The sequence below is a fragment of the Salvelinus namaycush genome, chromosome 28 (genome assembly GCF_016432855.1).
Source record: "Salvelinus namaycush isolate Seneca chromosome 28, SaNama_1.0, whole genome shotgun sequence".
In the NCBI taxonomy this organism is placed as follows: Eukaryota; Metazoa; Chordata; class Actinopteri; order Salmoniformes; family Salmonidae; genus Salvelinus; species Salvelinus namaycush.
In genome coordinates, this window is record NC_052334.1 from 7,667,160 (window position 1) to 7,694,191 (window position 27,032).

The 27,032-nt window shown below is 42.7% G+C and overlaps 1 protein-coding gene across 2 annotated transcripts; it reads left to right on the forward strand.

Moving 5' to 3' along the window:
• Positions 1-6,084: 6,084 nt before the first annotated feature.
• Positions 6,085-26,713, forward strand: foxo3a (forkhead box O3A). Of its 2 annotated transcripts, XM_038967786.1 has the most exons (3): positions 6,085-6,762; positions 6,888-7,460; positions 23,093-26,713. In XM_038967786.1, the coding sequence occupies exons 2-3, from the start codon at positions 6,927-6,929 to the stop codon at positions 24,533-24,535; spliced, it is 1,977 nt and encodes a 658-aa protein (XP_038823714.1). In that variant the 5' UTR covers positions 6,085-6,762; positions 6,888-6,926; the 3' UTR covers positions 24,536-26,713. The 2 variants fall into 2 exon arrangements, with proteins under 2 accessions (XP_038823714.1, XP_038823713.1); XM_038967785.1 differs by having other exon boundaries at positions 6,085-7,460.
• The last annotated feature ends 319 nt before the right edge of the window (positions 26,714-27,032 follow it).

The window sequence follows — 27,032 nt, forward strand, 5'->3', positions numbered from 1 at the left end:
CGTGTTGTTGCCTACCCTTACCACCTGGGGGTGGCCCATCAGGAAGTCCAGGATCCAGTTACAGAGGGAGGTGTTTAGTCCCAAGGTAATTAGCTTCGCAGGTTCATCCAAAATAATTCCAGCATCTGAACAGTGCACTGTGCACCCGCCAACTTTCCTTCAATTCACAAGTGGCTGTAACTATCTCACAGAAGAAAGCTTCAGAGCAAGCAAAACAGCGCCCCTCTGTCTTCTCTATATGTACACCATGTATCTAATGCTATCTGGCCAAAAATAGTATGACATCCCATAATGTTTTTGACCAGACAGCATCAAATACAGCGCCTATACAAAGTCAACACCCCCCTGGATTTCTTCACACTGTCACGTTCCTGACCTTATTTCCTTTGTTTAGTCTTTGTTTAGTTGGTCAGGACGTGAGCTGGGTGGGCATTCTAGGTTTTGTGTTTCTATGTTGGGTTTATTGTTTGGCCTAATATGGTTCTCAATCAGAGGCAGGTGTTTGTCATTGTCTCTGATTGGGAACCATATTAAGGTAGGCTGTTTCTCACTGTTTGTTTGTGGGTGATTGTTCCTGTTCGTGCGTTCATGTGTTTTATGTTCTCTCGTTCAAGACTGTAGCGTCGTTGGTTTCGTTTTGTTTATTGTTTTGTTCGTGTTAAAGTAAGTGTTCCAATAAATATGGAAACGTACCACGCTGCGCTTTGGTCCTCCTCTCTTCCACCTAACGACGAGCGTGACACACACTTTGTTATAAAGTGGGATTAAAATGGAATGAATTATCATTTGTTGTCAATGATCTACACACAATACTCTAATGTGAAATATTTGTTATTTTTTCATATTAATGAAAATTAAAACACTAATATACCTTGATTAGATAAGTATTCATCCCTCTGAGTCAATCCATGTTAGAAACACCTTTGGCAGCGATTACAGCTGTGAGTCTTCTTGGGTAAGTCTCATAAGAGCTTTACACACCTGTATTGAGCAGAATTTGCCTGTTATTCTTTTCAAAATTCTTCAAGCTTTGTAGTCCCGGACAAGCACACCTGATTGACATCTTGTCAACCAATCATCAAGCCTCCAGATGAGCTTCAATGCCATACAACTCTCCATCCGTGGCCTCCAACTGCTCTTAAATGCAAGTAAAAATAAATGCATGCTCTTCAACCAATCGCTGCCCGCACCCGCCCACCTGACTAGCATCACTACTCTGGACGTTCTGACTTAGAATATGTGGACACCTATAAATACCTAGGTGTCTGGCTAGGCTGTAAACTCTCCTTCCAGACTCACATTAAGCATCTCCAATCCAAAGTTAAATCTAGAACCGGCTTCCTATTTTGCAACAAAGCCTCCTTCACTCATGCTGCCAAACTGACTACTATAAAACTGACTATCCTACCGATCCTTGACTTCGGCGATGTCATTTATAAAATAGCCTCCAACACTCTACTCAGAAAATTGGATGCAGTCTATCACAGTGCTATCTGTTTTGTCACCAAAGCCCCATATACTACCCACCACTGCGACCTGTATGCTCTCGTTGGCTGGTCCTCGCTACATATTTGTCGCCAAACCCACTGGCTCCAGGTCATCTATAGGTCTTTGCTAGGTAAAGCTCCACCTTATCTCAGCTCACTGGTCACCATAGCAATACCCACCCGTAGCACGCGCTCCAGCAGGTATATTTCACTGGTCATGCCCAAAGCCAACACCTCCTTTGGCCGCCTTTCCTTCCAGTTCTCTGCTGCCAATGACTGGAATGAATTGCAAAAATCACTGAAGTTGGAGACTTGTATCTCCCTCACTAACTTTAAGCGTCAGCTGTCAGAGCAGCTTACCAATCGCTGAAGCTGTACACAGCCCATCTGTAAATAGCCCATCCACCCAACTACCTACCTCATCCCCATATTTGTTTTTGTTTTTCTGCTCTTTTGCACACCAGTATTTCTACTTGCACATCCTCATCTGCACATATATCACTCCAGTGTAAATTGCTAAATTGTAATTACTTCGCCACTATGGCCTATTTATTGCCTTACCTCCTTACTTCATTTGCACACACTGTATACAGATTTTTCTATTGTGTTATTGACTGTACGTTTGTTTATCCCATGTGTAACTCTCTGTTGATGTTTTTGTCGCACTGCTTTGCTTTATCTTGTCCAGGTCGCAGTTGTAAATGAGAACTTGTTCTCAACTGGCCTACCTGGTTAAATAAAGGTGAAATAAAAAAAGTAACTTCTTTGTACACGATGGAAATCACAAACACCACCATCATGAACTTATGGATGACCTCGACCTAAAAAGGTTAAGAATTGCTCCAGTATTTTATTGATCTCAGAATTCTCCAATTCAAACATTTTATCAAAATCAACACTTCCCTGCATATTATGCGTGGGCTTGCAAATTTGACCAATCACAGCAGTATTTCCACATAAAACAGTCCAACACACAGTACACAGTTCAACCAATCACCATGCATCTATTTGACCTGCTACTGGTCACTATTACTGCTGTTTACATGTATATATTATCACTAGTATATTACCATCAGTATTTATATATTCCTGCTACCAGTCACTTTTCAGCCCTGTTTACATGTATATATTACCACTAGTATATTGCCATCAGTATTTATGTATTCCTCCTACCTGTCACTATTACTCCTGTTCACATGTATATATTACCATCAGTATTTATATATTCCTCCTACTAGTCACTATTACCCCTTGTCACGCCCTGACCTTAGTTTTATGTATTATTTTGGTCAAGTCAGGGTGTGACGAGGGTGGGTATGTTTGTTTGTCCTGTCTAGGGTTTTTTGTATATCTAGGGGTGTTTGTTAGTCTAGGTTGTTATAGGTCTATGGTGGCCTGAATTGGTTCCCAATCAGAGACAGCTGATTATCGTTGTCTCTGATTGGGGATCCTATTTAGTTTGCCCTTTTCCATTTTGGTTTTGTGGGTTATTGTCTATGTGTAGTTGCATGTCAGCACTAGTTGTTTATAGCTTCATGTTCGTTTTGTTAGTTTGTTTAAGTGTTCTTCGTTTATTAAAAGAAGAATGTATTCCAATCACGCTGCGCCTTGGTCTCCTCGTTATGACGATCGTGACACCCCTGTTCACATGTACTGTATATATTACCATCAGTATTTATATATTCCTCCTACCAGTCACTATTACCCCTGTTCACATGTATATATTACCATCAGTATTTATGTATTCCTGCTACTAGTCACTATTACCCCTGTTTACATGTATATATTACCATCAGTATTTATATATTCCTCCTACCAGTCACTATTACCCCTGTTTACATGTATATATTACCATCAGTATTTATATATTCCTCCTACCAATCACTATTACCCCTGTTTACATGTAAACTCAGCAAAAAAAGAAACGTCCTCTCACTGTCAACTGTGTTTATTTTCAGCAAACTTAACATGTGTAAATATTTGTATGAACATAAGATTCAACAACTGAGAAATAAACTGAACAAGTTCCACAGACATGTTACTAAAATAAATTTAATAATGTGTCCCTGAACAAAGGGGGGGGGGTCAAAATCAAAAGTAACAGTCAGTATCTGGTGTAGCCACCAGCTGGATTAAGTACTGCAGTGCATCTCCTCCTCGTGCACTGCACCAGATTTTCCAGTTCTTGCTGTGAGATGTTACCCCACTCTTCCACCAAGGCACCTGCAAGTTCCAGGACATTTCTGGAGGGAATGGTCCTAGGCCTCACCCTCCGATCCAACAGGTCCCAGACGTGCTCAATGGGATTGAGATCCGGGCTCTTCGCTGGCCATGGCAGAACACTGACATTCCTGTCTTGCAGGAAATCACGCACAGAACGAGCAGTATGGCTGGTGGCATTGTCATGCTGGAGGGTCATGTCAGGACCTGCCTGCAGGAAGGGTACCACATGAGGGAGGAGGATGTCTTCTCTGTAACGCACAGCGTTGAGATTGCCTGCAATGACGACAAGCTCAGTCCAATCAGACCATGACGGACCCTCCACATCCAAATCGATCCCGCTCCAGAGTACAGGCCTCGGTGTAATGCTCATTCCTTCGACAATAAACGCGAATCTGACCATCACCCCTGGTGAGACAAAACCGCGACTCGTCAGTGAAGAGCACTTTTTGCCAGTCCTGTCTGGTCCAGCGACGGTGGGTTTGTGCCCATAGGCGACATTGTTGCCGGGGATGTCTGATGAGGACCTGCCTTACAACAGGCCTACAAGCTCTCAGTCCAGCCTCTCTCAGTCTATTGCGGACAGTCTGAGCACTGATGGAGGGATTGTGCGTTCCTGGTGTAACTCGGGCAGTTGTTGCCATCCTGTACCTGTCCCGCAGGTGTGAGGTTCGGATGTACCGATCCTGTGCAGGTGTTGTTACACTTGGTCTGCCACTGCGAGGATGATCAGCTGTACGTCCTGTCTCCCTGTAGCGCTGTCTTAGGCTTCTCACAGTACGGACATTGCAATTTATTGCCCTGGCCACATCTGCAGTCCTCATGCCTCCTTGCAGCATGCCTAAGGCACGTTCACAGAGATGAGCAGGGACCCTGGGCATCTTTCTTTTGGTGTTTTCAGAGTCAGTAGAAAGGCCTCTTTAGTGTCCTAAATTGTAATAACTGTGACATTAATTGCCTAGCGTCTATAAACTTAAAAAATAAAAATAATACAAACTGTGTAGAATATTTTTACATTAAACCTCTGGTATCCGTTGATTTTTTTCTATATTTTAGTAATTTACATTTACTATGCAGTACATGTACAGTAGCTAGCGGGTGAATAGTGTGAATGGCGTTTGCAAAGAAGTCTTCAAGGGAATCCACTTGTACAAATGGAACTCCTGGTTCGAGGTGCATTGCTATTTTATTTGATTGAAATCTGGTGATGAAAAGGATTGTTTATTTTAATAAGTGATGTACTGTATTATTTAATTAAAATGATCACTAAGAGAGAACTACTACAGTAGGGTGAATAATATCATAGATGTATTTAAGGCTGCTTGTTTAATGTAGAAGGCAACATCCTGCAACCTACCTTCTTCATAGTCTTACATTTTATTTAGGAAACAGAGATTACAGTAGTCTGAGTGCCAGTCTGTGATGTGCTTTCATGTCACCGCTTTGTCACTAATTGTCATGCCAAACAATTGGCTTGACAATAAGTAATGGATTTGGCAAGCGCACAAACAGATCTGGGACCAGGCTATAGAAGGAGACAACAGATCTGGGCCCAGGGTATAGAAGGAGACAACCGATCTGGGACCAGGCTAGGAAACATAGACTACTGGGCATAACCTTGTAATTTTAGACATGATGACATATCTTGACTGTGCAGTACCTTGTGTAATTTTGCCCTCCAATGCGATTTCATGATCATAATAGTATTATAATTATTATTTTAAATTCTAAGTAAATACCTCTGTAATTCTGTAGAATTATGATGACACGTCACTGTATTAAAGCTGCAATAACTTTTTGGGTGACCTGACCCAATTCGCATAGAAATATAGTTATAGATCTGTTATTCTCATTGAACGCAAGTCTACGAAGAGGTAGATATGTTCTATGTGTGCTATTTCTATGCTTTCAGTTCTTACATTTCGTTTTTGGTTTTTATACTTAAGGTTTTGTACACTAGCTTCCACCTGCTGAAAATACAACATTTTTGGTTGTTAAAAATATATTTCACAGCGGTTTAGATGGTACAATGATTCTCTACATTCTGAGTGCTTGTTTTGTCACATAAACGGAAATTAGAGTCCTGCATATTGCGCCTTTAAATGATATTATTGTGCTGCATTCACGTACTAGTCTGAACTAGGAAACTCGGAAATTTCCAATTAGCTAATTCATTGAACGCAGCGCTTGATTAACTACAACCAGTAGCAAGTCGGTAATTGTCGAGTTCCGACTAGCGCATGAACGCAGCATTAGTATGTTGCGTTCACTTAACGTCACTTGAAATGTTCCAACCTGTCAATGTGATGCAATACAGCGTGTCTCTTTAAAAGCCGATTCCTTTAGCGCAGGTCTGTTCTGTCCTCTGGGACTACTAGTTGCTAGGCTAATTGTATTGTACTACAGTGCTAGTAGCCAGTTAGGGATGGCCTTGGAGGTTGAGTGTGTGGTGTGCACGACTACTCGAGATGAGGAGAGGCAGCGCAGAGTCACAGACGGAGCGAATGTTTTATTTATTCGAATTTCGACATTTGTAAGTAGCTTAACTCTACAATTGGACTCGGTGCAAATGCTGAAAATGTCTCGATGGTAACCAGTAGCTAGCTCACTGGAGGCAGGGAAAGAAAGCTCTCGGTGGTGCTCTGCTCATAGCTAAACGAATAATAAAGGACTTCGAAAGGAAATGGTCAAGATGGCAGCTGCATTCGGAATGTGAAGGTGCTAGTTTTACATTTTGATGTAACCCGCATATTGGAAATGGTAAAGAAACACGGGCAAACGGAACGCTGTTGATTGAGTAACGTTAGCTAACGTTATCTATTCATTGAGGACGCGCTACATTCCCAAAATAGGTGATGGAATTATATTGAATCCCTTAACGTATGTATTAACAAATGTGTATATATATTTTTTTTACAAAGTACAAACAGACGCTGCAGTACTAGCTCAATGCACATAAAACAAGGGATTTTTAAGTCGCGCTATCAATTTTGCTGCGATCAGCAGAGAGAAGACAGTCGACTGGACGCACGTGGAGTTCTACCATCAGCTGAAGGTGTGGAATGTGGGTACTAGTTATTGTACTCATTGTTTTAATGAGTCTGGTAATGTCATGCTGATATTATGCATGATAACCAAACAAATAACATTTTATTATTGTAATGAAATTTTGTTAATCAGTGTATACCGAATACAAGCGACAAAACCAAGGAGAGGAATATGGCTGAAGTACCGCACAATGATATTGACATCGATCCAGACTTCGAGCCCAAGAAACGACCGAGGTCTTGTACCTGGCCTCTGCCTCGACCCGAGTCCAACACAGGGAAGCCCGAATCGAACGATGACATCATCCCGGAGGACGAGGAGGATTATGTCACAGCGCCCAGCATCTCTAGCTCCACTCCTGTCAATTGTGGCATAACTATACCTCAGAACACAAATAACTTATCTGAACACCAAAACATCCCCGCCACCACTAAGGAAGAAGTACTAACCCCAACTTCAAAAGAGGAGGCCGGGTCTTCACAGACACATGATTTCACAGCTCTCAATGGCCTGGCCTCCCAACCTAGGAAGTCCTCAACTCGGAGGAATGCCTGGGGGAACTACTCCTATGCGGACCTCATCACCCAGGCCATAGAGAGCTCCCCGGACCAGAGGCTGACGTTAGCCCAGATCTATGATTGGATGGTGAGATCTGTCACTTACTTCAAGGACAAAGGGGACAGCAACAGCTCTGCAGGCTGGAAGGTAAGCAGTGGTAGTGGGCTGGCATCACTGATATGGGAACTATGCGTTCAGTCAGAACACTAACAAAGCGCTGTGTGACCGAGCCCATGTGTTTTTAAGGTACACTGGTGTCTGAATTGATAAAGAAATACATTGCTTTCACTTGGAGTAAATACACCTTTTAGGTACATAATGTACATATTGTAGTGGACAGGTGCGCACACACACACGTTAAATACTTTATGTGAATCACATTACATCAAGAAGTATTCCAACATTTTAAAGGTGCATTCAAACAGAGACTCAGATGCATTCAATCACATGCATACCAAGGACCACAGTATGGTATGCTGTTAGACCATGTCTCTCAGCGTGTATGAGATGGGGTTAGGCCCTAAATGGCATGAGGCAATAGTCTTCTTTTAATGATAACCAATTAAGATTGGACAGTGTATGGCTGCCTGATTTTAAAAACGGGGTGATCCCAGAATGTACCTGATCATGAAGCACTGCCCAGGGACTGCCCGGTCCCCCGCAGATATCACTGATGACTGTTGACAGCAGCTCTCCTTTCACCCCATGACGCAGTGTTGTACTGTAATAGAAAGAGATGCACCAATTGTCATTCAGCCCTCTTGATGAAGACCATTCGGAGAAATTGAGGACAATCAGGTGTTGTCTCACAGAGCCATATACAGTGCATTCGGAAAGTATTCAGACCCTGTGACTTTTTCCATGTTTTGTGACGTTACAGCCTTATTCTAAATAGAGATCGACCGATTAATCGTAATGGACGATTAATTAGGGCCGATTTCAAGTTTTCATAACAATCGGAAATCGGTATTTTTGGACATCGATTTGGCTGTTTTTTTTTGAGGTTTTTTTACACCTTTTATTTAATCTTTATTTAATTAGGCAAGTCAGTTAAGAACACATTCTTATTTTCAATGACGGCCTAGGAACGGTGGGTTAACTGCTTCGTTCAGGGGCAGAAAGACAGATTTTTACCTTGTCAGCTCGGGGGATTCAATCTTGCAACCTTACAGTTCACTAGTCCAATGCTCTAACCACCTGATTACATTGCACTCCACGAGGAGCCTGCCTGTTACGCAAATGCAGTAGAAGCCAAGGTAAGTTGCTAGCTAGCATTAACCTTATCTTATAACAAACAATCAATCAATCAATCATAATCACTAGTTAACTACACATGGTTGTTGATATTACTAGTTTATCTAGCGTGTCCTGCGTTGCATATAATCGGTGCGTATCGTTGCTCCAGTGTGTACCTAACCATAAACATCAATGCCTTTCTTAAAATCAATACAAAGAAGTATATATTTTTAAACCTGCATATTTAGCTAAAAGAAATCCAGGTTAGCGCAATATTAACCAGGTGAAATTGTGTCACTTCTCTTGCGTTCATTGCACGCAGAGTCAGTGTATATGCAACAGTTTGGACCGCCTAATTTGCCAGAATTTTACGTAATTATGACATAACATTGAAGGTTGTGCAATGTAAACGGAATATTTAGACTTATGGATGCCACCCGTTAGATAAAATACGGAACGGTTCCGTATTTCACTGAAAGAATAAACGTCTTGTTTTCGAGATGATAGTTTCCGGATTTGACCATATTAATGACCTAAGGCTCGTATTTCTGTGTGTTATTAGGTTATAATTAAGTCTATGATTTGATAGAGCAGTCTGACTGAGCGGTGGTAGGCAGCAGCAGGCTCGTAAGCATTAATTCAAACAGCACTTTCCTGCGTTTTGCCAGAAGCTCTTCGCTGTGCTTCAAGCCTATCAACTCCTGAGATTAGGCTGGTGTAACCGATGTGAAATGGCTAGCTAGTTAGCGGGGTGTGTGCTAATAGCGTTTCAAATGTCACTCGCTCTGAGACTTGGAGTTGTTGTTCCCCTTGCTCTGCATGGGTAATGCTGCTTCGAGGGTGGCTGTTGTCGACGTGTTCCTGGTTCGAGCCCAGGTAGGAGCGAGGAGAGGGACGGAAGCTATACTGTTACACTGGCAATACTAAAGTGCCTATAAGAACATCCAATAGTCAAAGGTATATGAAATACAAATGGTATAGAGAGAAATAGTCCTATAATTTCTATAATAACTACAACCTAAAACTTCTTACCTGGGAATATTGAAGACTCATGTTAAAAGGAACCACCAGCTTTCATATGTTCTCATGTCCTGAGCAAGGAACTTAAACGTTAGCTTTCTTACATGGCATATATTGCACTTTCTTCTCCAACACTTTGTTCTTGCATTATTTAAACCAAATTGAACATGTTTCATTATTTATGAGGCTAAATTGATTTTATTGATGTATTATATTAAGTTAAAATAAGTGTTAATTCAGTATTGTTGTAATTGTCATTATTACAAATACATTTAAAAAATTGGCCGATTAATCGGTATCGGCTTTTTTTGGTCCTCCAATAATCGGTATCGGCGTTGAAAAATCATAATCGGTCAATTTCTAATTCGAAAATGTGTTTTTAAAAAAACATCCTCATCAATCTACACACACTACCCCATAATAACAAAGCAAAAACAGGTTTTTGGACATTTTTGTTAAATAGAAAATGTTTTTTATTTTTATTTATTTCACCTTTTATTTAACCAGGTAGGCCAGTTGAGAACAAGTTCTCATTTACAACTGCGACCTGGACAAGATAAAGAAAAGTAGTGCGACACAAACAACAGAGTTAGTTACACATGGGCTAAACAAACAATCAATAACACAATATAAGAGTCTATATACAGTGTGTGCAAATTAAGTACGTTTAGGGAGGTAAGGCAATGAATAGGCCATAGTGGCAAAATAATTACAATTTAGCAATTAAACACTGGAGTGATAGATGTGCAAGTAGAGATACTGGGGTGCAAAGGCACAAAAAAATAAATATGGGGATGAGGAGTTGGGTGGGATATTTACAGATGGGCTGTAAAGTTGATGCTTAAAGTTAGAGGGAGATGTCTCCAACTTCAGTGATTTTTGCTATTCGTTCCAGTCATTGGCAGCAGAGAACTGGAAGGAAAGGTGGCCAAAGGAGGTGTTGGCTTTGGGGATGACCAGTGAAATATACCTGCTGGAGCGCGTGCTACGGGTGGGTGCTGCTATGGTGACCAGTGAGCTGAGATAAGGTGGGGCTTTACCTTTGCCAGTGGGTTTGGCGACGAGTATGTAGTGAGGGCTAGCCAACGAGAGCACACAGGTCGCAGTGGTGGGTAGTATATGGGGCTTTTAAGCTCTGTCAGGTTTGATGGGGAGTGTTGCTGCGCAGCTATTTTCAGGTCTCTCCAGAGATTTTTGACCGGGTACAAGTCAGGCTCTGGCTGTGCCACTCAAGGACATCAAGACTTGCACAGAAGCCACTTCTGCCTTGTCTTGGCTGTGTGCTTAGGGTCGTTGTCCTGTTGGAAGGTGAACCTTCACCCCAGTCTGAGGTCCTGTGTGTTCCGGAGCAGGTTTTCATCAAGGATCTCTTCCCTCAATCCTGACTAGTCCCCCAGTCACTGCGACTGAAAAACATCCCCAGAGCACGATGCTGCTACAACCATGCTTCACTGAAGGGATGGTGCCAGGTTTCCTCCATACGTGACATTTGGCATTGGCATTCAGGCCAAAGAGTTTACAGTTGAAGTCGGTAGTTTACATGCACCTTAGCCAAATACATTTAAACTTAGTTTTTCACAATTCCTGACATTTAATTCTCGTAAAAATTCCCTGCCTTAAAGTGGTGATCCTAACTGACCTATTTTAAGAATGTGAAATGTCAGAATAATTTGGGTGAATTTTGGTCCATTCCTCCTGACAAGGCTGGTGTAACAGTCAGGTTTGTAGGCCTCCTTGCTCGCACACGCTTTTTAATTTCTGCCTACAATTTTTCTAAATGCTTGAGGTCAGGGCTCCAATACCTTGACTTTGTTGTCCTTAAGCCATTTTGCCACAACTTTGGAAGTATGCTTGGGGTCATTGTCCACTTGGAAGACCCATTTGCGACCAAGCTTTAACTTCCTGACTGATGTCTTGAGATGTTGCTTCAATATATCCACACAATTTTCCTACCTCATAATGCCATCTATTTTGTGAAGTGCACCAGTCCTTCCTGCAGCAAAGCACCCCCATGACATGATGCTGCCACCCCCGTGCTTCACGGTTGGGATGGGTTTCTTCAGCTTGCAAGCGTTCCCCTTTTTCCTCCAAACATAACGATGGTCATATTGGCCAAACAGTTCTATTTTTGTTTCATCAGACCAGAGGACATTTCTCAAAAAAGTACGATCTTTGTCCCCATGTGCAGTTGTGAACCGTAGTCTGGCTTTTTTATGGTGGTTTTGGAGCAGTGGCTTCTTCCTTGCTGAGCGGCCTTTCAGGTTATGTCGATATAGGACTCGTTTTACTGTGGATATAGATACTTTTGTACCCGTTTCCTCCAGCATCTTCACAAGGTCCTTTGCTGTTCTGGGATTGATTTGCACTTTTCGCACCAAAGAACGTTTATCTCTAGGAGACAGAACGCGTCTCCTTCCTGAGCGGTATGACGGCTGCATGGTCCCATGTTTATACTTGCATACTATTGTTTGTACAGATGAACGTGGTACCTTCAGGCGTTTGGAAATTGCTCCCAAGGATGAACCAGACTTGTGGAGGTCTACAATTTTTTGTATTGGCTGATTTCTTTTGATTTTTCCATGATGTCAAGCAAAGAGGCACTGAGTTTGAAGGTAGGCCTTGAAATACATCCACAGGTACACCTCCAATTGACTCAAATGATGTCAATTAGCCTATCAGAAGCTTCTATAGCCATGACATCATTTTCTGGAATTTTCCAAGCTGTTTAAAGGCACAGTCAACGTAGTGTATGTAAACGTCTGACCCACTGGAATTGTGGTACAGTGAATTATAAGTGAAATAATCTGTCTGTAAACAATTGTTGGAAAAAATACTTGTCATGCACAAAGTAGATGTCCTAACCAACTTGCCAAAACTATAGTTTGTTAACAATAAATTTGTGGAGTGGTTCAAACACTTAGTTTGGAGTCATTAATACTAGTTTATGTAAACTTCTGACTTCAACTGTGTATCTTGGTTTCATCAGACCAGAGAAAATAGTTTCTCATGGTCTGAGAGTTTTTAGGTGCCTTTTGACAAACGCCAAGCGGGGTGCAAGTGCTGCGGAGATTATTGTCCTTCTGGGAGGTTCTCCCATCTCCACAGAGGACCTCTGGAGCTCTGTCAGTGTGACCATCGGGTTCTTGGTCCCTGACCAAGGCCCTTCTCCCCCAATTGGCCGGGCAGCCAGTTCTAGGAACTGTCTTGATGGTTCCAAACTTCCATTTAAGAATGATTGAGGCCACTGTTCTTGGGGAACTTCAATGCTGCTGAATTGTTTTGATTCCCTTCCCCAGATCTTTGCCTCGACACAATCCTCTCTCGGAGCTCTATGGACAATTCCTTTTCCTTAGCTTGGTTTTTGCTCTGACATGCACTGTCAATTGTGGGACCTTTATATAGACAGGTGTGTGCCTTTCCAAATCATGTCCAATCAATTGAATTGACCACAGGTGGACTCCAAGTTGTAGAAACTTCTCAAGGATGATCAATGGAAACAGGATGCACCTGAGCTCAATTTCGAGTCTCATAGCAAAAGGTCTGGATTCTAATGTAAATAAGGTATTTATTTTTTCTTAATACATTTGTAAAACTGTTTAAACCTGTTTTCGCTTTGTCATTATGAGGTATTGTGTGTAGATTGAGAAATATTTTATTTAATCAGTTTTAGATTAAGGCTGTAATAAAATGTGGAAAATATCAAGGGTTCTGAATACTTTACATTATTGCTCTGGTTTGGTTGAGTTGGGCTATAGGTTAATTGTTCAGTTTAACTTAATTTTAGATCCAGGCTAGGCTGCTAGGATTCTAGAGTTCCTCTGACTGACAAAGTTGTATCGGGTCGTTACCTCAACCACAAATTCATAAACCCTGCCTATCTCTTAGATTTTTGACCTTAACCCGAACCACACTGCTAAACTTATGTCTAACCCTAGCTCTTAAACTCTAGGCGGCATTCTGCCTTCTCCTAACATTTTTCAGCCTTTAGCTTCGCCCACGACTGGCTCGTGAACTACAATCCCGACGCTGTGTGTTGAACGATTAGAAACGTCGATAATCATGGCTTTTGAAACATATGGCCACTGTCTTTCATCACTGTTTTCAATCCTTCAAATAAAACCGATACACTTACTGTAGCAGTTTTGCACAGATCCATACAGCTATATGGGTGACTTCCCGAGTTCCGTTTACACACAGGTGTTCAGAGTAGGCTAATTAGCACAGGTGGTCACCTGATGTCTTCTGTCTGTTTTCTGTAACATGGAGATTTGGCCGTGTGGGAACGCTAACCCTATAAAGGTGTTAAACAATAATCGTTTTCAGTTAATTTTTGCAGTCTAGCCGCTCTGGTAACTAGTAGAAACCTGAGACTAAGGGTATTTGCATGCAGTAGAGCAGCGTTGAGAGAGCGAGAGGAAGAGAGAGGGGAAAAAAATACAACTCTGTCCTCGGGACCCCAAGGGGTACACGTTTTGTTTTGGCCGTAGTACTACACGGTTGGTTTTGTTTTGGCCGTAGTACTACACGGTTGGTTTTGTTTTGGCCGTAGTACTACACGGTTGGTTTTGTTTTGGCCGTAGTACTACACGATTGGTTCAAATTATCAAAGCTTGATGATTAGTTGATTATTTTGAATCCGCTGTGTAGTGCTAGGGCAAAAACCCAAACTTGCTCCCCTTGGGGTCCCGAGGACCGAGTTTGGGGAACCCATGTAGTAAAGGACTTCTGGCCTGCAGGCCTCCGTGCAAATCTCTAATCACAACAAATAAACGCTCTTCTTGTAACGGAATCTTTGTCATTAGTTGCAATTTTTAAAACACTGTAGGCTAACCAATTGTTTTGGGCTCCCAAGAAGAGAAGCGGTCTAAGGCACTGCATTACAGTGCTAGAGGCGTCACTACAGACCCTGGTTCAATTTCAGGCTGTATCACAAATCAAATCAAATTTTATTTGTCACATACACATGGTTAGCAGATGTTAATGCGAGTGTAGCAAAATGCTTGTGCTTCTAGTTCCGACAATGCAGTAATAACCAACAAGTAATCTAACCTAACAATTCCACAACTACTACCTTATACACACAAGTGTAAAGGGATAAAGAATATGTACATAAAGATATATGAATGAGTGATGGTACAGAACGGCATAGGCAACATGCAGTAGATGGTATAGAGTACAGTCTATACATATGAGATGAGTAATGTAGGGTATGTAAACATAAAGTGGCATAGTTTAAAGTGGCTAGTGATACATGTATTACATAAAGATGGCAAGATGCAGTGGATGATATACAGTACAGTATATACATATACATATGAGATGAGTAATGTAGGGTATGTAAACATTATATTAAGTGGCATTGTTTAAAGTGGCTAGTGATACATGTTTACATAATTTCCATCAATTCCCATTATTAAAGTGGCTGGAGTTGAGTCAGTATGTTGGCAGCGGCCACTAAATGTTAGTGGTGGCTGTTTAACAGTCTGATGGCCTTGAGATAGAAGCTGTTTTTCAGTCTCTCGGTACCTGCTTTGATGCACCTGTACTGACCTCGCCTTCTGGATGCTAGCGGGGTGAACAGGCAGTGGCTCGGGTGGTTGTTGTCCTTGATGATCTTTATGGCCTTCCTGTGACATCGGGTGGTGTAGGTGTCCTGGAGGGCAGGTAGTTTGTCCCCGGTGATGCGTTGTGCAGGCCTCACCACCCTCTGGAGAGCCTTACGGTTATGGGCGGAGCAGTTGCCGTACCAGGCGGTGATACAGCCCGACAGGATGCTCTTGATTGTGCATCTGTAGAAGTTTGTGAGTGCTTTTGGTGACAAGCCGAATTTCTTCAGCCTACTGAGGTTGGCGCAGTGGTCTAGGGCACTGCATCGCAGTGCTAGCTGCGCCACCAGAGTCTCTGGGTTCGCGCCCAGGCTGGGCTGGGTTCGCGCCCAGGCTCTGTCGCAGCCGGCCGCAACCGGGAGGTCCGTGGGGCGACGCACAATTGGCATAGCGTCGTCCGGGTTAGGGAGGGTTTGGCCGGTAGGGATATCCTTGTCTCAGTATGTAAAATGTAATGAAATGTAAAAAATGTAATAAAATGTATGCACTCTACTGTAAGTCGCTCTGGATAAGAGCGTCTGCTAAATGACTAAAATGTAAAATGTAAATGTAAGAGGCGCTGCTGCGCCTTCTTCACAACGCTGTCTGTGTGGGTGGACCAATTCAGTTTGTCCGTGATGTGTACACCGAGGAACTTTAAACCTTTCCACCTTCTCCACTACTGTCCCGTCGATGTGGATAGGGGAGTCCCATAGGGCAACCGGCCATATTTGGGAGTCCCATAGGGCGGAGTACAATTGGCCCAGCGTCATCCAGGTTAGGGTTTGGACGGGGTAGACCGTCATTGTAATTAAGAATTTGTCCTTAACGGACTTGCCTCTTTTTTTTTTTTAATATATTTTATTTTTGCATTTTCCAATTAACAACATTCAAGACAAACGTGAAAAGATATTAGACAACAATAGGACAAAGTGACAATAACAGATGAGCATAACAAAGAAAGAAAAAATAAAACAAATTATAATTATATATACAGACATACAATAAAAAAAAAAATTATAATGAGACATTGGATCATATGGTCACCTGCCGTAGGCTACATATTATACGTTACGTGTGAAACATTATATAAGGATAATATAGAGATTCATTCAATGTGATGTGGGGGGAGATTCTCCATATAGTCAAAAGGTTGCCAAATTCTGTAAAATGTATTTAACTTATTCCTTAAGCGGTAAGTAATTTTCTCCAGTGGGATACAACTATGGACTTGCCTCTTTTAAATAAATACAAAACTGCTAGTGATTTATGTGGTTTAAGTGGATTTATTAGAACAGTTGGCAGTCACAAGATCATAACCAAGGGGCAGTTAAACACAAGTGTGTACCAAATGAGTCCCTTTTTATAGCGATCTACGTTTGATTAGGTGGCCCATAGTGCTCGATATAAGGATTAGGCTGCCATTTGGGACGTGACGAAGGGATAGCTATGACGGTGAGTGATTCTTTATGTAAAACTGATCTATACAGCTGAGGATGAAAACAAAACCCACTACTAGTCCTCAGCAGCTTAATCATACCTGGGAAGGGAGTCCCACTAGTCCTCAGCAGCTTAATCATACCTGGGAAGGGAGTCCCACTAGTCCTCAGCAGCTTAATCATACCTGGGAAGGGAGTCCCACTAGTCCTCAGCAGCTTAATCATACCTGGGAAGGGAGTCCCACTAGTCCTCAGCAGCCTAATCATACCTGGGAAGGGAATCCCACTAGTCCTCAGCAGCCTAATCATACCTGGGAAGGGAATCCCACTAGTCCTCAGCAGCTTAATCATACCTGGGAAGGGAGTCCCACTAGTCCTCAGCAGCCTAATCATACCTGGGAAGGGAGTCCCACTAGTCCTCAGCAGCCTAATCATACCTGGGAAGGGAGTCCCACTAGTCCTCAGCAGCCTAATCATACCTGGGAAGGGAGTCCCACTAGTCCTCAGCAGCCTAATCATACCTGGGAAGGGAGTCCCACTAGTCCTCAGCAGCCTAATCATACCTGGGAAGGGAGTGCTTTCCTTTTTATTTGTCCACAGTGGAGGTACTTTGTCATCTGCCAATTCCCATTTTATCAGTAATGTTTTTTTCAGGCTTCTCTTATTGTGCCCCCACTAACCCTGGGCCATATTCATTAGTGCACACCGTAGCAAAATGTTTTGCAATGTTCAATAAAAAATGTGTTACATTTTTTACGAGTTCAGGTAGTACGTCTCTGTTTTGGCCCGTTTGCTTCCGCTTGGTTCGAAGTGAATACACCCCAGGCCTCTCCTAGTGCCCTTATACCCTGGTGGTTAAACGTGGTCTAGTCTGTTGGTCTGCAAGGCTTTCTGCTCTCTCTCGTCTCCTGCCTCTGTTTCATTCCAGGGATTAGTTTGGCCTGGAAAACCGATCCATCTGTCATGGAATCAAGTCTAATGAAAGCTTCAGCTTTGCTGGATTGAAATGGGGGGGGGGGGGAGAGGTCTGGAAATAGAAATAACCTAGGTTTGTAATCCGTTACAACTGTTGGAGACAAACCTCTATTCCGCATCCATCTAAATCAAATTTTATTGGTCACATACACATGTTTAGCAGATGTTATTGCTGGTGTAGCGAAACGCTTGTTTTCCAAAAGACCATGGAAAGGAATAATGATCATAGTAATAACATAGGGCTGGGTCATATATCAAACTCATTAGATTCATTTGTATTTTTAAAATTATTTGTGTTTTTTTATCAGCGTTTGTCTGCTGGTTCGTTCATGTTGTCTTTTTGGTCTCATCTATTTAACTCCTGTGCTATGTGCACCTTCCCATTTACACCAGAGATCTGGATATAATGAGGAGATGCTCATGTCTCCGTCCTAACAATAGGAGTTGTGCTGAAGGCAGGTGACAAGTTTAGGTCCAAAATAAGCCCATAGAAACACATTGGGCTTATTTTGGCAAGAGTGAAACCTCTCGCTTCACCTCTTCCTGTTTACACACACCAATCCTCTCCCCCTGCCACACACTACAACAAAGATGATGAGAGATTACTTCTTCCTCTGACAAGCGGTTTGAACTCGCCATTTGAGATTTGGTCCGACCAAATCGGTCATTTGGACTTAAACACATGAAGACATGATTTGACTGTAATAGAAAAGATGACCTTTTAATGACAACTGATGACTCAAATGACATGCGGAGCAGACACTACTCAAATAGGAGTATCTATGAACCTTTATTCATTCTAGAAAATGTTTGCTCAGTGTGTCGTGTTTATTGCGGTACCACATACCACTAACAGCATTTTAGCCAAAGACTGTTATACTAGCAGTCTAGTCTGTGCAATAAGCATAAACACAATTTGTATAAGGAATTGGCAACTCGTTCTCAATCTGAAAAATAAGGTAGGCCAATTGAGTTCAACATCTGAACAAGGTGGACAGGTTAGCATGCATGCTTTTCGGCATGCTGTTCAATAAGTTGAGATGGACAGAAGGGTGTGTTCATAGCATCTACGTTGAAATACACAGGCTTCACAACATCTGTCTGAAGGTCTACATAAGTATTCAGACCCTTCCCTCAATTAAACTCCATTCCTAAAGAGGTTTTCAAAGACCTGTTTCAGAATCATGGCATCTGGGAAGTTTTTCCCATTCTTCTCTGTAGTTCCCCTCAAGTTCTCTCAGGTTGGATGGGGAGCATCACTGCACAGCTATTTTCAGGTCTCTCCAGAGATGTTCGATCGGGTTCAAGTCCGGGCTCTGGCTGGACAACTCCAAGGACATTCAGAGACTTGTCCCGAAGCCACTCATGCGTTGTCTTGGCTGTGTGCTTAGGGTTGTTGTCCTGTTGGAAGGTGAACCTTCGCCCCAGTCTGAGGTCCTGAGCGCCCCGGAGCAGGTTTTAATCAAGGATCTCTCTACTTTGCGCCGTTTATTTTTCCCTCGATCCTGGCTGGTCTCCCTGCCGCTGAAAAACTTCCCCACAGTATGATGCTGCCTCCATGCTTCACCATAGGGATGGTATTGGCTAGGTGCTAAGTGCTGCCTGGTGTCCTCCAGACGTGACGAATGGCATTCAGGCCAAAGTGTTCAATCTTGGTTTCATCAGACCAGAGAATCTTGTTTCTCATGGTCTGAGAGTCTTTAGGTGCCTTTTGGCAAACTTCAAGGGGGCTGTCATGTGGCTTCCGTTTGGCCACTACTGTAAAGGCCTGATTGGTGGAGTGCTGCAGAAATGGTTGTCCTTCTGGAAGGTTCTCCCATCTCCACAAAGGAACTCTGGAGCTCTGTCAGTGACCATCAGGTTCTTGGGCACCTCCCTGACCAAGGCCCTTCTCCCCCAATTGCTCAGTTTGGCCGGGCGGCCAGCTCTAAGAAGAGTCTTGGTGGTTACAAACTTCTTCATTTAAGACTGTCAACTGTGGGACATTATATAGATAGACAAGTGTGTGTGCCTTTCCAAATCATGTCCAATCAATTGAATTTACCACAGGTGGACTCAAATCACGTTGTAGGAACAACTCAAGGATGATCAATGGAAACAGGATGCATCTGAGCTATATTTCAAAATTCATAGCAAAGGGTCTGAATACTTATGTAAATAAGGTTTTTCTGTGTTATTTTTTAATACATTTGCAAAAAAATGTAACCTATTCACTTTGTTATTATGGGGTATTGTGTTTGAGGAACAAAATAAGGCTGTAACATAGCAATGTTGAGAAAGTGAAGGGAGATGAATACTTTCCAAATGCCCTGTATGTGGAGACTTAGTGACATAAGGTGTGAAATACATGTACATGTTATCTCTGATATACAGTAGTTAATCCAGCTCCCACTGTGATAACGCTGTTTTGTCATACACCAGTTCTTGTATTCAACCTTGAATGGAATTTGTATTTAACCTTGCAGTCAAGCCAACTTGTTCAACACGTAACTAACCTTATCTTTAGAGTATTGATTCTATGCATTATGTGAGGCTGCTAGATGGATCACCAACCCTTTTGCTGTAGCTATTGTAGGGATGTGACGGTTCTGGAGTTTTGGGTAACAATTAATTGTCTTGCAATTGACCGTAATCATTTTGGTTGAAAGATGTTGAGCTTGTAATCCATCATAATGCGTCTTTGACAATGAGCTATGACATCCTTAATTAATACAACACGTTTTTGGTGAAACCCACGTCTCAAAAACAAATGGTTTTGACCACTTGAAACTTTTGAAAACTAAGATTTTTACCCCCGACTGTACCGTTCTACTGTGCTCGTCCAGAAATGAACAACTTTACCCTCCATGTAGCAAGTAAAAACTGCTATTAGGTTAACTGTCTACTTAAGACAGTTATGCATTTTGTTTTTGTTCACGTTATTGTCTATAATTGTTGGTTACTTACACAATAATACAATAAGCCAGCCATAAGCCAGCCATAGCTAATGCTCTGATGCAGTGTTATGGGCCTACCTACTACGATTAGCTTTAAATCAATGGGAGGCTTGCCATTGGCAGTTGTGCTCCATACCTCCTTTTTTTCATTGGCTGGTGGCCTGAGCACAATCAATCAGCTGACTGGAAACTGTTGGTCAGCAGTGAGAGATAGCAGGAGAGCCTGAGAGAAGTGGGGGGGGGGGGGGGGGGTAGAGGGTGACCGATATGGAGGAAGAGCGAGAAATGGAGGGTTTGTGTGTGAGGGAGAGGCTCTCTGTTCACAAGGCTTTGCTTATTAAAGGCTGCTACCGGCTGCTGCTGTGCACTGACTGGGTGGGGGAAGGGAGCACTAACTACACTGGGTGCTTTTGGCACAGTCTTTCTACAGGAAGCACATACAGTATAGAGATCACATCTAAAACGTGATATCTTTTCACTCTGCAATTCCATCAGAGAATCCATAGAATCTTGCTTAGTTGACTTGATTTTGATAGATTTTCCACAACTGGAAGAGGGTTGTTTGCCATGTGTTTGTTTAATGTCACATTAGTGACGAAAGATTACAAGGTATTCAGTTCACAGGCCTCGTGGTAGTGTTGCACATGTAACAGTATAACTTTAGTACGTCCCCTCGCCCCGACCCGGGCGCGAACCAGGGACCCTGTGCACACATCAACAACGGTCGCCCACGAAGCATCGTTACCCATCGCTCCACAAAGGCCGCGGCCCTTGCAGAGCAAGGTGCAACCCTACTTCTAGGTTTCCGAGTAAGTGACGTAACTGATTGAAATGCTACTAGCGCGTACCCGCTAACTAGCTAGCCATTTCACATCCGTTACACACACATCCATCCCCATGTCAGTCGACATCTGTTTTTAGATGTGTCCACGCTGGCCAGCCAGCTAGCCTACTGGTGTGACAGGTTTGAGGAGAAAGCCAACATGCGTACCCCTGTTTCTTTCTCCACACAGAAGAGCACTTGGGAGAGAAATCCCAAGTCTGCACACTGCACAATACTTTTTGAGGAGGTTTTCATTTAAATGGGCTGGGACTTGTCGCTGCCTGAGGGTTGTGGAAAATGTTATTCCTACTCTTCTGTAGCGGGCTTGAGTTAAACTACATAGCTTGGAAATAAAGGCATTCATTTAACTGAATAGTCAACGTGAAGTTCCAAGATCTTGGAAAAGCCTAGAATGTGGGAACGGAAACGGGCTTAGGCTTTTGACTGTCTCGGCCACAAATAATTAACTTTCTTTTGACTTCAGTCCCAGCTGAGCTAAAAAAAACAAACCCTAGAGGCTTTGTAATCTTTTTTTAAAGGCATCACAACAATCAAATGTTTATATGCTATGACTTGGCCTACAAGGAAAAGTTCTGGATTGGGCTACATGGGTTCTCAAGAATGAGACTTTGTAGTTTGATTGTTACATCATTTGTATAATCCAAAGAATACATTTGGATCTTAATGAGGTAGGTTTGTTACCCTGATCCGCTAACCTTAGTCATGACCACCTTGCCAGGCTAGTCCATAACAAAAAGACAGGCTGGTCATTAAGAGTGAAGGCGAAGAGAAGCATGTTTCACTCCTTACTGACTGGGCGATGAAAAGGTTCACGGGTTGGTTTAACCCTGTAATTAATTGGCTTGGAGTAAGCGAGAGCTGAGAGCTTTGCTAAGTTTGATTTCACAAGACCAACCCATTGACCCAAAGTAAAATATAGACCGGCTTAGGTCAGGCCCAATGACACACAGTACTTCGTGGACAGACTTGGTCAGTCATATCTTTCACATCACAGAACTTCCCAGCTTTGTAGACTATTGTGTGATTCTAGTGGAATGCTTATTGCTATTATGCAAAAAATGAAACCTAAAACCATATGGGACATATCTAATTTGTATACCACCAATCAAGCTGTCAGCTGACGCTAGCCTAAATGGTAGAAAGACTAGAACCACTCCCATCCATACATGTCATTAGCCCAGCCCTCTGAGCCCTGGTGCTGCAGTGCCAGAGATGACTTACTGCGCTGGTTCCTCTGTTCTACGGCAGCACTCTGTTAGTGTAGCCTGAATACAGACTTTCATTTAAACGCTACATGGTTGAGAATATCTCCAGGGAAAACTGTTAGACCTTTCACAGAAAATAGGTCACAGCTGCAGTGGAATACTGTATGTCCCAGAAGAAGACAAACACATTGTATAACTAACTGCAGTGTAATAACAGTGTATATTAGTGTTTCCTCCTTTTATTGAGCTTTTCTGCTTAGTGCCTAGTTTATGTATAATTGAGTACAGAGGTTGTGGAAAATATGTCTCCATAGGAATAACAACTTTTTGGAGCAAAGTTACCGCCAAGAATCTCGAACATCAAAGACAATTCACAAATTTGCATCAGCAATTAAATCAACACTGCTAAATCCACGTGTATTGGGCTCACTCCATTAAAAAAATGATCACGTTATAGTGTTGCTCTTAAACCTGTGTAGTAACACTAATTACACAACTGAAGTGACCTAATTCTAACCAACCCTCTCCTCTGTCTCCAGAACTCCATCCGACACAACCTGTCTCTCCACAGTCGTTTCATGCGGGTGCATAATGAAGGAACGGGGAAGAGTTCCTGGTGGATGGTCAACCCAGAGGTTGGGAAAAGTGGCAAAGCTCCACGACGACGGGCCGTATCCATGGACAACAGCAACAAGCTGATCAAAGGTGCTCGAGGCCGCGCCGCAAAGAAAGCATCTCTAGGCCTACAGACCTTCCAAGATGGCAGCTCCGAGAGTTTATCTTTGTCCTGTAGCCTGTCCAAGTGGACAGGAAGTCCCACGTCACGCAGCAGTGACGAACTGGACACCTGGACAGACTTCAGGTCACGTACCAACTCCAACGCCAGCACGGTCAGTGGCCGCCTCTCCCCTATCCTGGCCAACCCGGAACTGGACGAGGCTCTGGATGACGACTCGATCGCGCCCCTCTACTCCAGTCCCAGCAGATTGTCCCCCTCCACCGCCACCCTCGGTCTGGGCGACATGGCCCTTACTAAGAACCTCAACGACGGGCTCCCTGACCACCTGATGGGCGACTTGCTTGACAACGTCAGCCTGACGGCGTCCCAGCAGCCCCAGGGGCAGGAAGTGGAGAGCAGGACCAATCAGACGGGGAGCTCAGTGTTTACCTACACGTGTCCAGGAAGCGGCAGTAGTCTGGTCGTCCCGTCCTCCGGCAGCTTCGGCCCTCCCGGCACCATCTTCCTGCTCAGCCCCCCACCCTCCTCAGTGGCCTCCCTACGTCAGTCCCCCATGCAGACTATCCAGGAGAACCACCAAGCTTCCTTCTCCTGCCTGTCCTCTCGTTTCAACCACCACCACACCCTGCAACACCTAATGAACCTGGAGACCCATGGCAGCCATGTCAGCGACGTCATGCTCACACACTCTGACCCGATGATGTCACAAGCCAGCGCCTCTGTCACTTTGTCCCAGAATTCCCAGCGGAATGCTATGCTTCTCCGCAAGGACCCTATGTCATCATCAATCCGGGACTTTGCTGCAGGTCCGAATTCAAAGACTTCCTCAGTGCCCGGTTGGTGGGCTCAGGCTGGCTTGTCAACACCTGACAATGAAGTCTTGTGCGCAAGCAATGAATTGGCCCAGCAGGCCAACCAGCTTCTCCAGCACCTTCCATTTCCCAGTAGAAATTATTGTATGCAGCTTGGTGGCTCAGGTACCAACAGCAGATCTGGAAGCCTTTTGCAGTTGAATGCTCAGGACCACTTCCCAATACCTGCAGACCTTGATCTGGAGGTGTTCAACAGCAGCCTGGACTGTGACATCATATGTAATGAGCTGATGGACGCTGACTGCCTTGGCTTATGCTTTGACCACGCTCCCCTGCGCTCTGGTACTCAGACCACTAATAACTTAAGTACAGCAGGGGGATTCTCCAGCTCCAAACAAACCTCTTCTTCCCCAAGCTGGGTTCCAAGCTAGCTGAGGTACTGTACTACCCGGTGCCCGGTCTCAGAACAGTGTCAGGGTTGGGGACAGTTTGAATTTCAGTTAAGTTAATTCAATGGAATTTCAGTGTACTTGCTGAATTGACATGGAATTGAACCCAACCTTGATCAGTATAGAGAGTGATCATTGCAGGTGAGCTTTCATAACTCATGCATATTGTGCAACTTGATTGTATAGCAGGGCTAAGTGTCAAGTATTCAATTATTTTCTTCTTTTTATTATCAGACATTACATATTTAGAACTGCAAGTGTCTGGAAGACAAGATGGAGATGAGCTTCTTGTACCCTAAACCATGTTCCAAAAACAAGGAGGCTTGAGTCTGATTTCAGGGCAGGTATTCACAAACCATCTGCCAGTAGAAGGGATGATCTAGGACCAGGTCCTCACTCTTATTCATAATGATCTGAAAGGCAAAAACGGATCTTAGATTAGCACTCGTACGCTGAGGTGCTGTGTGAATACAGGCCCTGGACTGTAGAGCTGTGTCTAGTCTGTTGGGACAGTGACAATTATTTTTCTTTATTTAAAAAAAGAACCTTTTTAACACCAGTGTTATCAGTGGGATTTTAGATGTAAATGTGAAATAGACACTGCTTTTAAGTCTCAGGGATTTTTCCTTATGTGGTGGATTGTAAACACTGATATATAAAATTAAACTTTTTTTTTTTTTTACCCTGCTTCCCATGTCATATTTCTTAACCATACATATGAACCAACACAATATTTTTACCAAACCATTTGTCAGTACAGTGGTTGACTGCCTGTTTACATCTAACAAGCTCCAGCAAATGTGACCTTTTTGTTGTAGATACTTGATTCAGCTTTTACTGGTATGTTCTCAGCCGAAAAGAGGACAAAAGAAACAATTGTTTTTGAAAAGCCTTGCATCAGTGCACAATTCCATGCACCTATATAATAAAACATATGTTTTTTATATGTGGAACATCAAGTCCAAGGTAATCCACATTGTATTAATTGTACTGTATGAAACTTGTGTTTTAATTTTCTTCAGTGATTTTAGTATTCAGTACTCCTGTGATAAACCCTGATAAGGATGACAAGTCTCTGCTTGTAAAGGGGGGACCTGATCCTAGATCAGCACTCCAAACCTGACACTTTATGAATGCGGGGCCCAGGTGTTGGATGGTTGTTATTCCTTAAACAAAGTGATGTAATTACAGCTTACAAAAATCATATTTTTTGAACATTTACATTGAATAAGCTATTACTCATGCTAAATATAGGCTAGGCCTAAAATATGATTATGGAAAATAACATTCCATGTAGAATCAGAAGCAACAAACTCTCAATGTTCTGAATTATTGCCCCAAAAATATGAAGTCAATATTTTGAGTTGATTTCCCACATGGAGTAGGACTACGTGAAGAGACGTTAACTAACTTCATAGCAACACCAAAGGAGGTCTTGGTAATTAATTTTGATGGATTTAAACTCCTAATACAACATATTTAGAATACAGTAATTGGTTTTGGGATGTTTTTATGCTGAAACAAGTTGTTTGTAATCATTAAAGGAACAATCTGCAGTTGCTATGTCTGTTTTTAGACTTTCAAATTAATGATGCATACCCATTGATTCTTGAAGAATGTAACATAGATGCCTCATGTGCTTATCTCAACTGTCGTAACCTATTAAACCCAAAATGTAAACAAACACTATATAGCCTCAACATGATTAAAACTATTATTGTGATATCATGGAGGTTCGGTCCTTGTATCCATAGCTCTGTCCATGAGTTTGAAAGCGCTTACATTTCTCCAGCCCCATCCCTCAGCAGTTTACCAAATCAGCGGCAGGGGTGTCCGCTTTGTTATTGTTCAAACCGCAGATTGCGCCTTTAAAGTAATTAACAGTATTACTTCATGTACTGTGGATCAACACCCACTGCCTACCTATGTTTGTATTTACCTCACTGGTCCTCCATGAATTGCTTCTACATCTGAATTGCTTGCTGTTTGTGTTGTGACATCTGCTGATGTAAAAATAGCTTTATAAATACATTTGATTAACCACAACCATATTTGATTTCAGTTGGCTTTTCCTCATGTATTTTTCCACTTTGCATTATGTTATGTATGTCTGAGAAATGGTGCATGTAAATAAAAGCTTTGTGAAGCACTATAATTGTCTTGAAAATGGATGTTATTCTTCTATTGTATTGAATATCAATCTCAATGTGTATTTAAAAATGTTTACTCTGAAGGGCTCTGTTCTGAGACAAAGGGAAGTCTTTCACAAGAACGTCCTGCTATAGGAAATGGTTGCTAGGGAGACATGCTGCCATAAAATGGGGGGTTGCAACCAGATTCTGTTAAAAACAGAGCATTTCTATAGTTCTGTCTTGTGATAGGAATAGAACAAACCATATTGAATTATTGTTAATCATCTATCCACAGTCATTGATTCATGGTGCAGTTCAGTCCAGGCGATCACAGCCTTCTCCTCTCC

Coding starts and splice junctions, on each gene's coding strand:
- foxo3a (XM_038967785.1), top strand. CDS start 6,927: ATGGCTGAAGTACCGCACAATGATATTGACATCGATCCAGACTTCGAG. Junction 7,461..23,092: donor ACAGCTCTGCAGGCTGGAAG/GTAAGCAGTGGT, acceptor CTCTGTCTCCAG/AACTCCATCCGACACAACCT.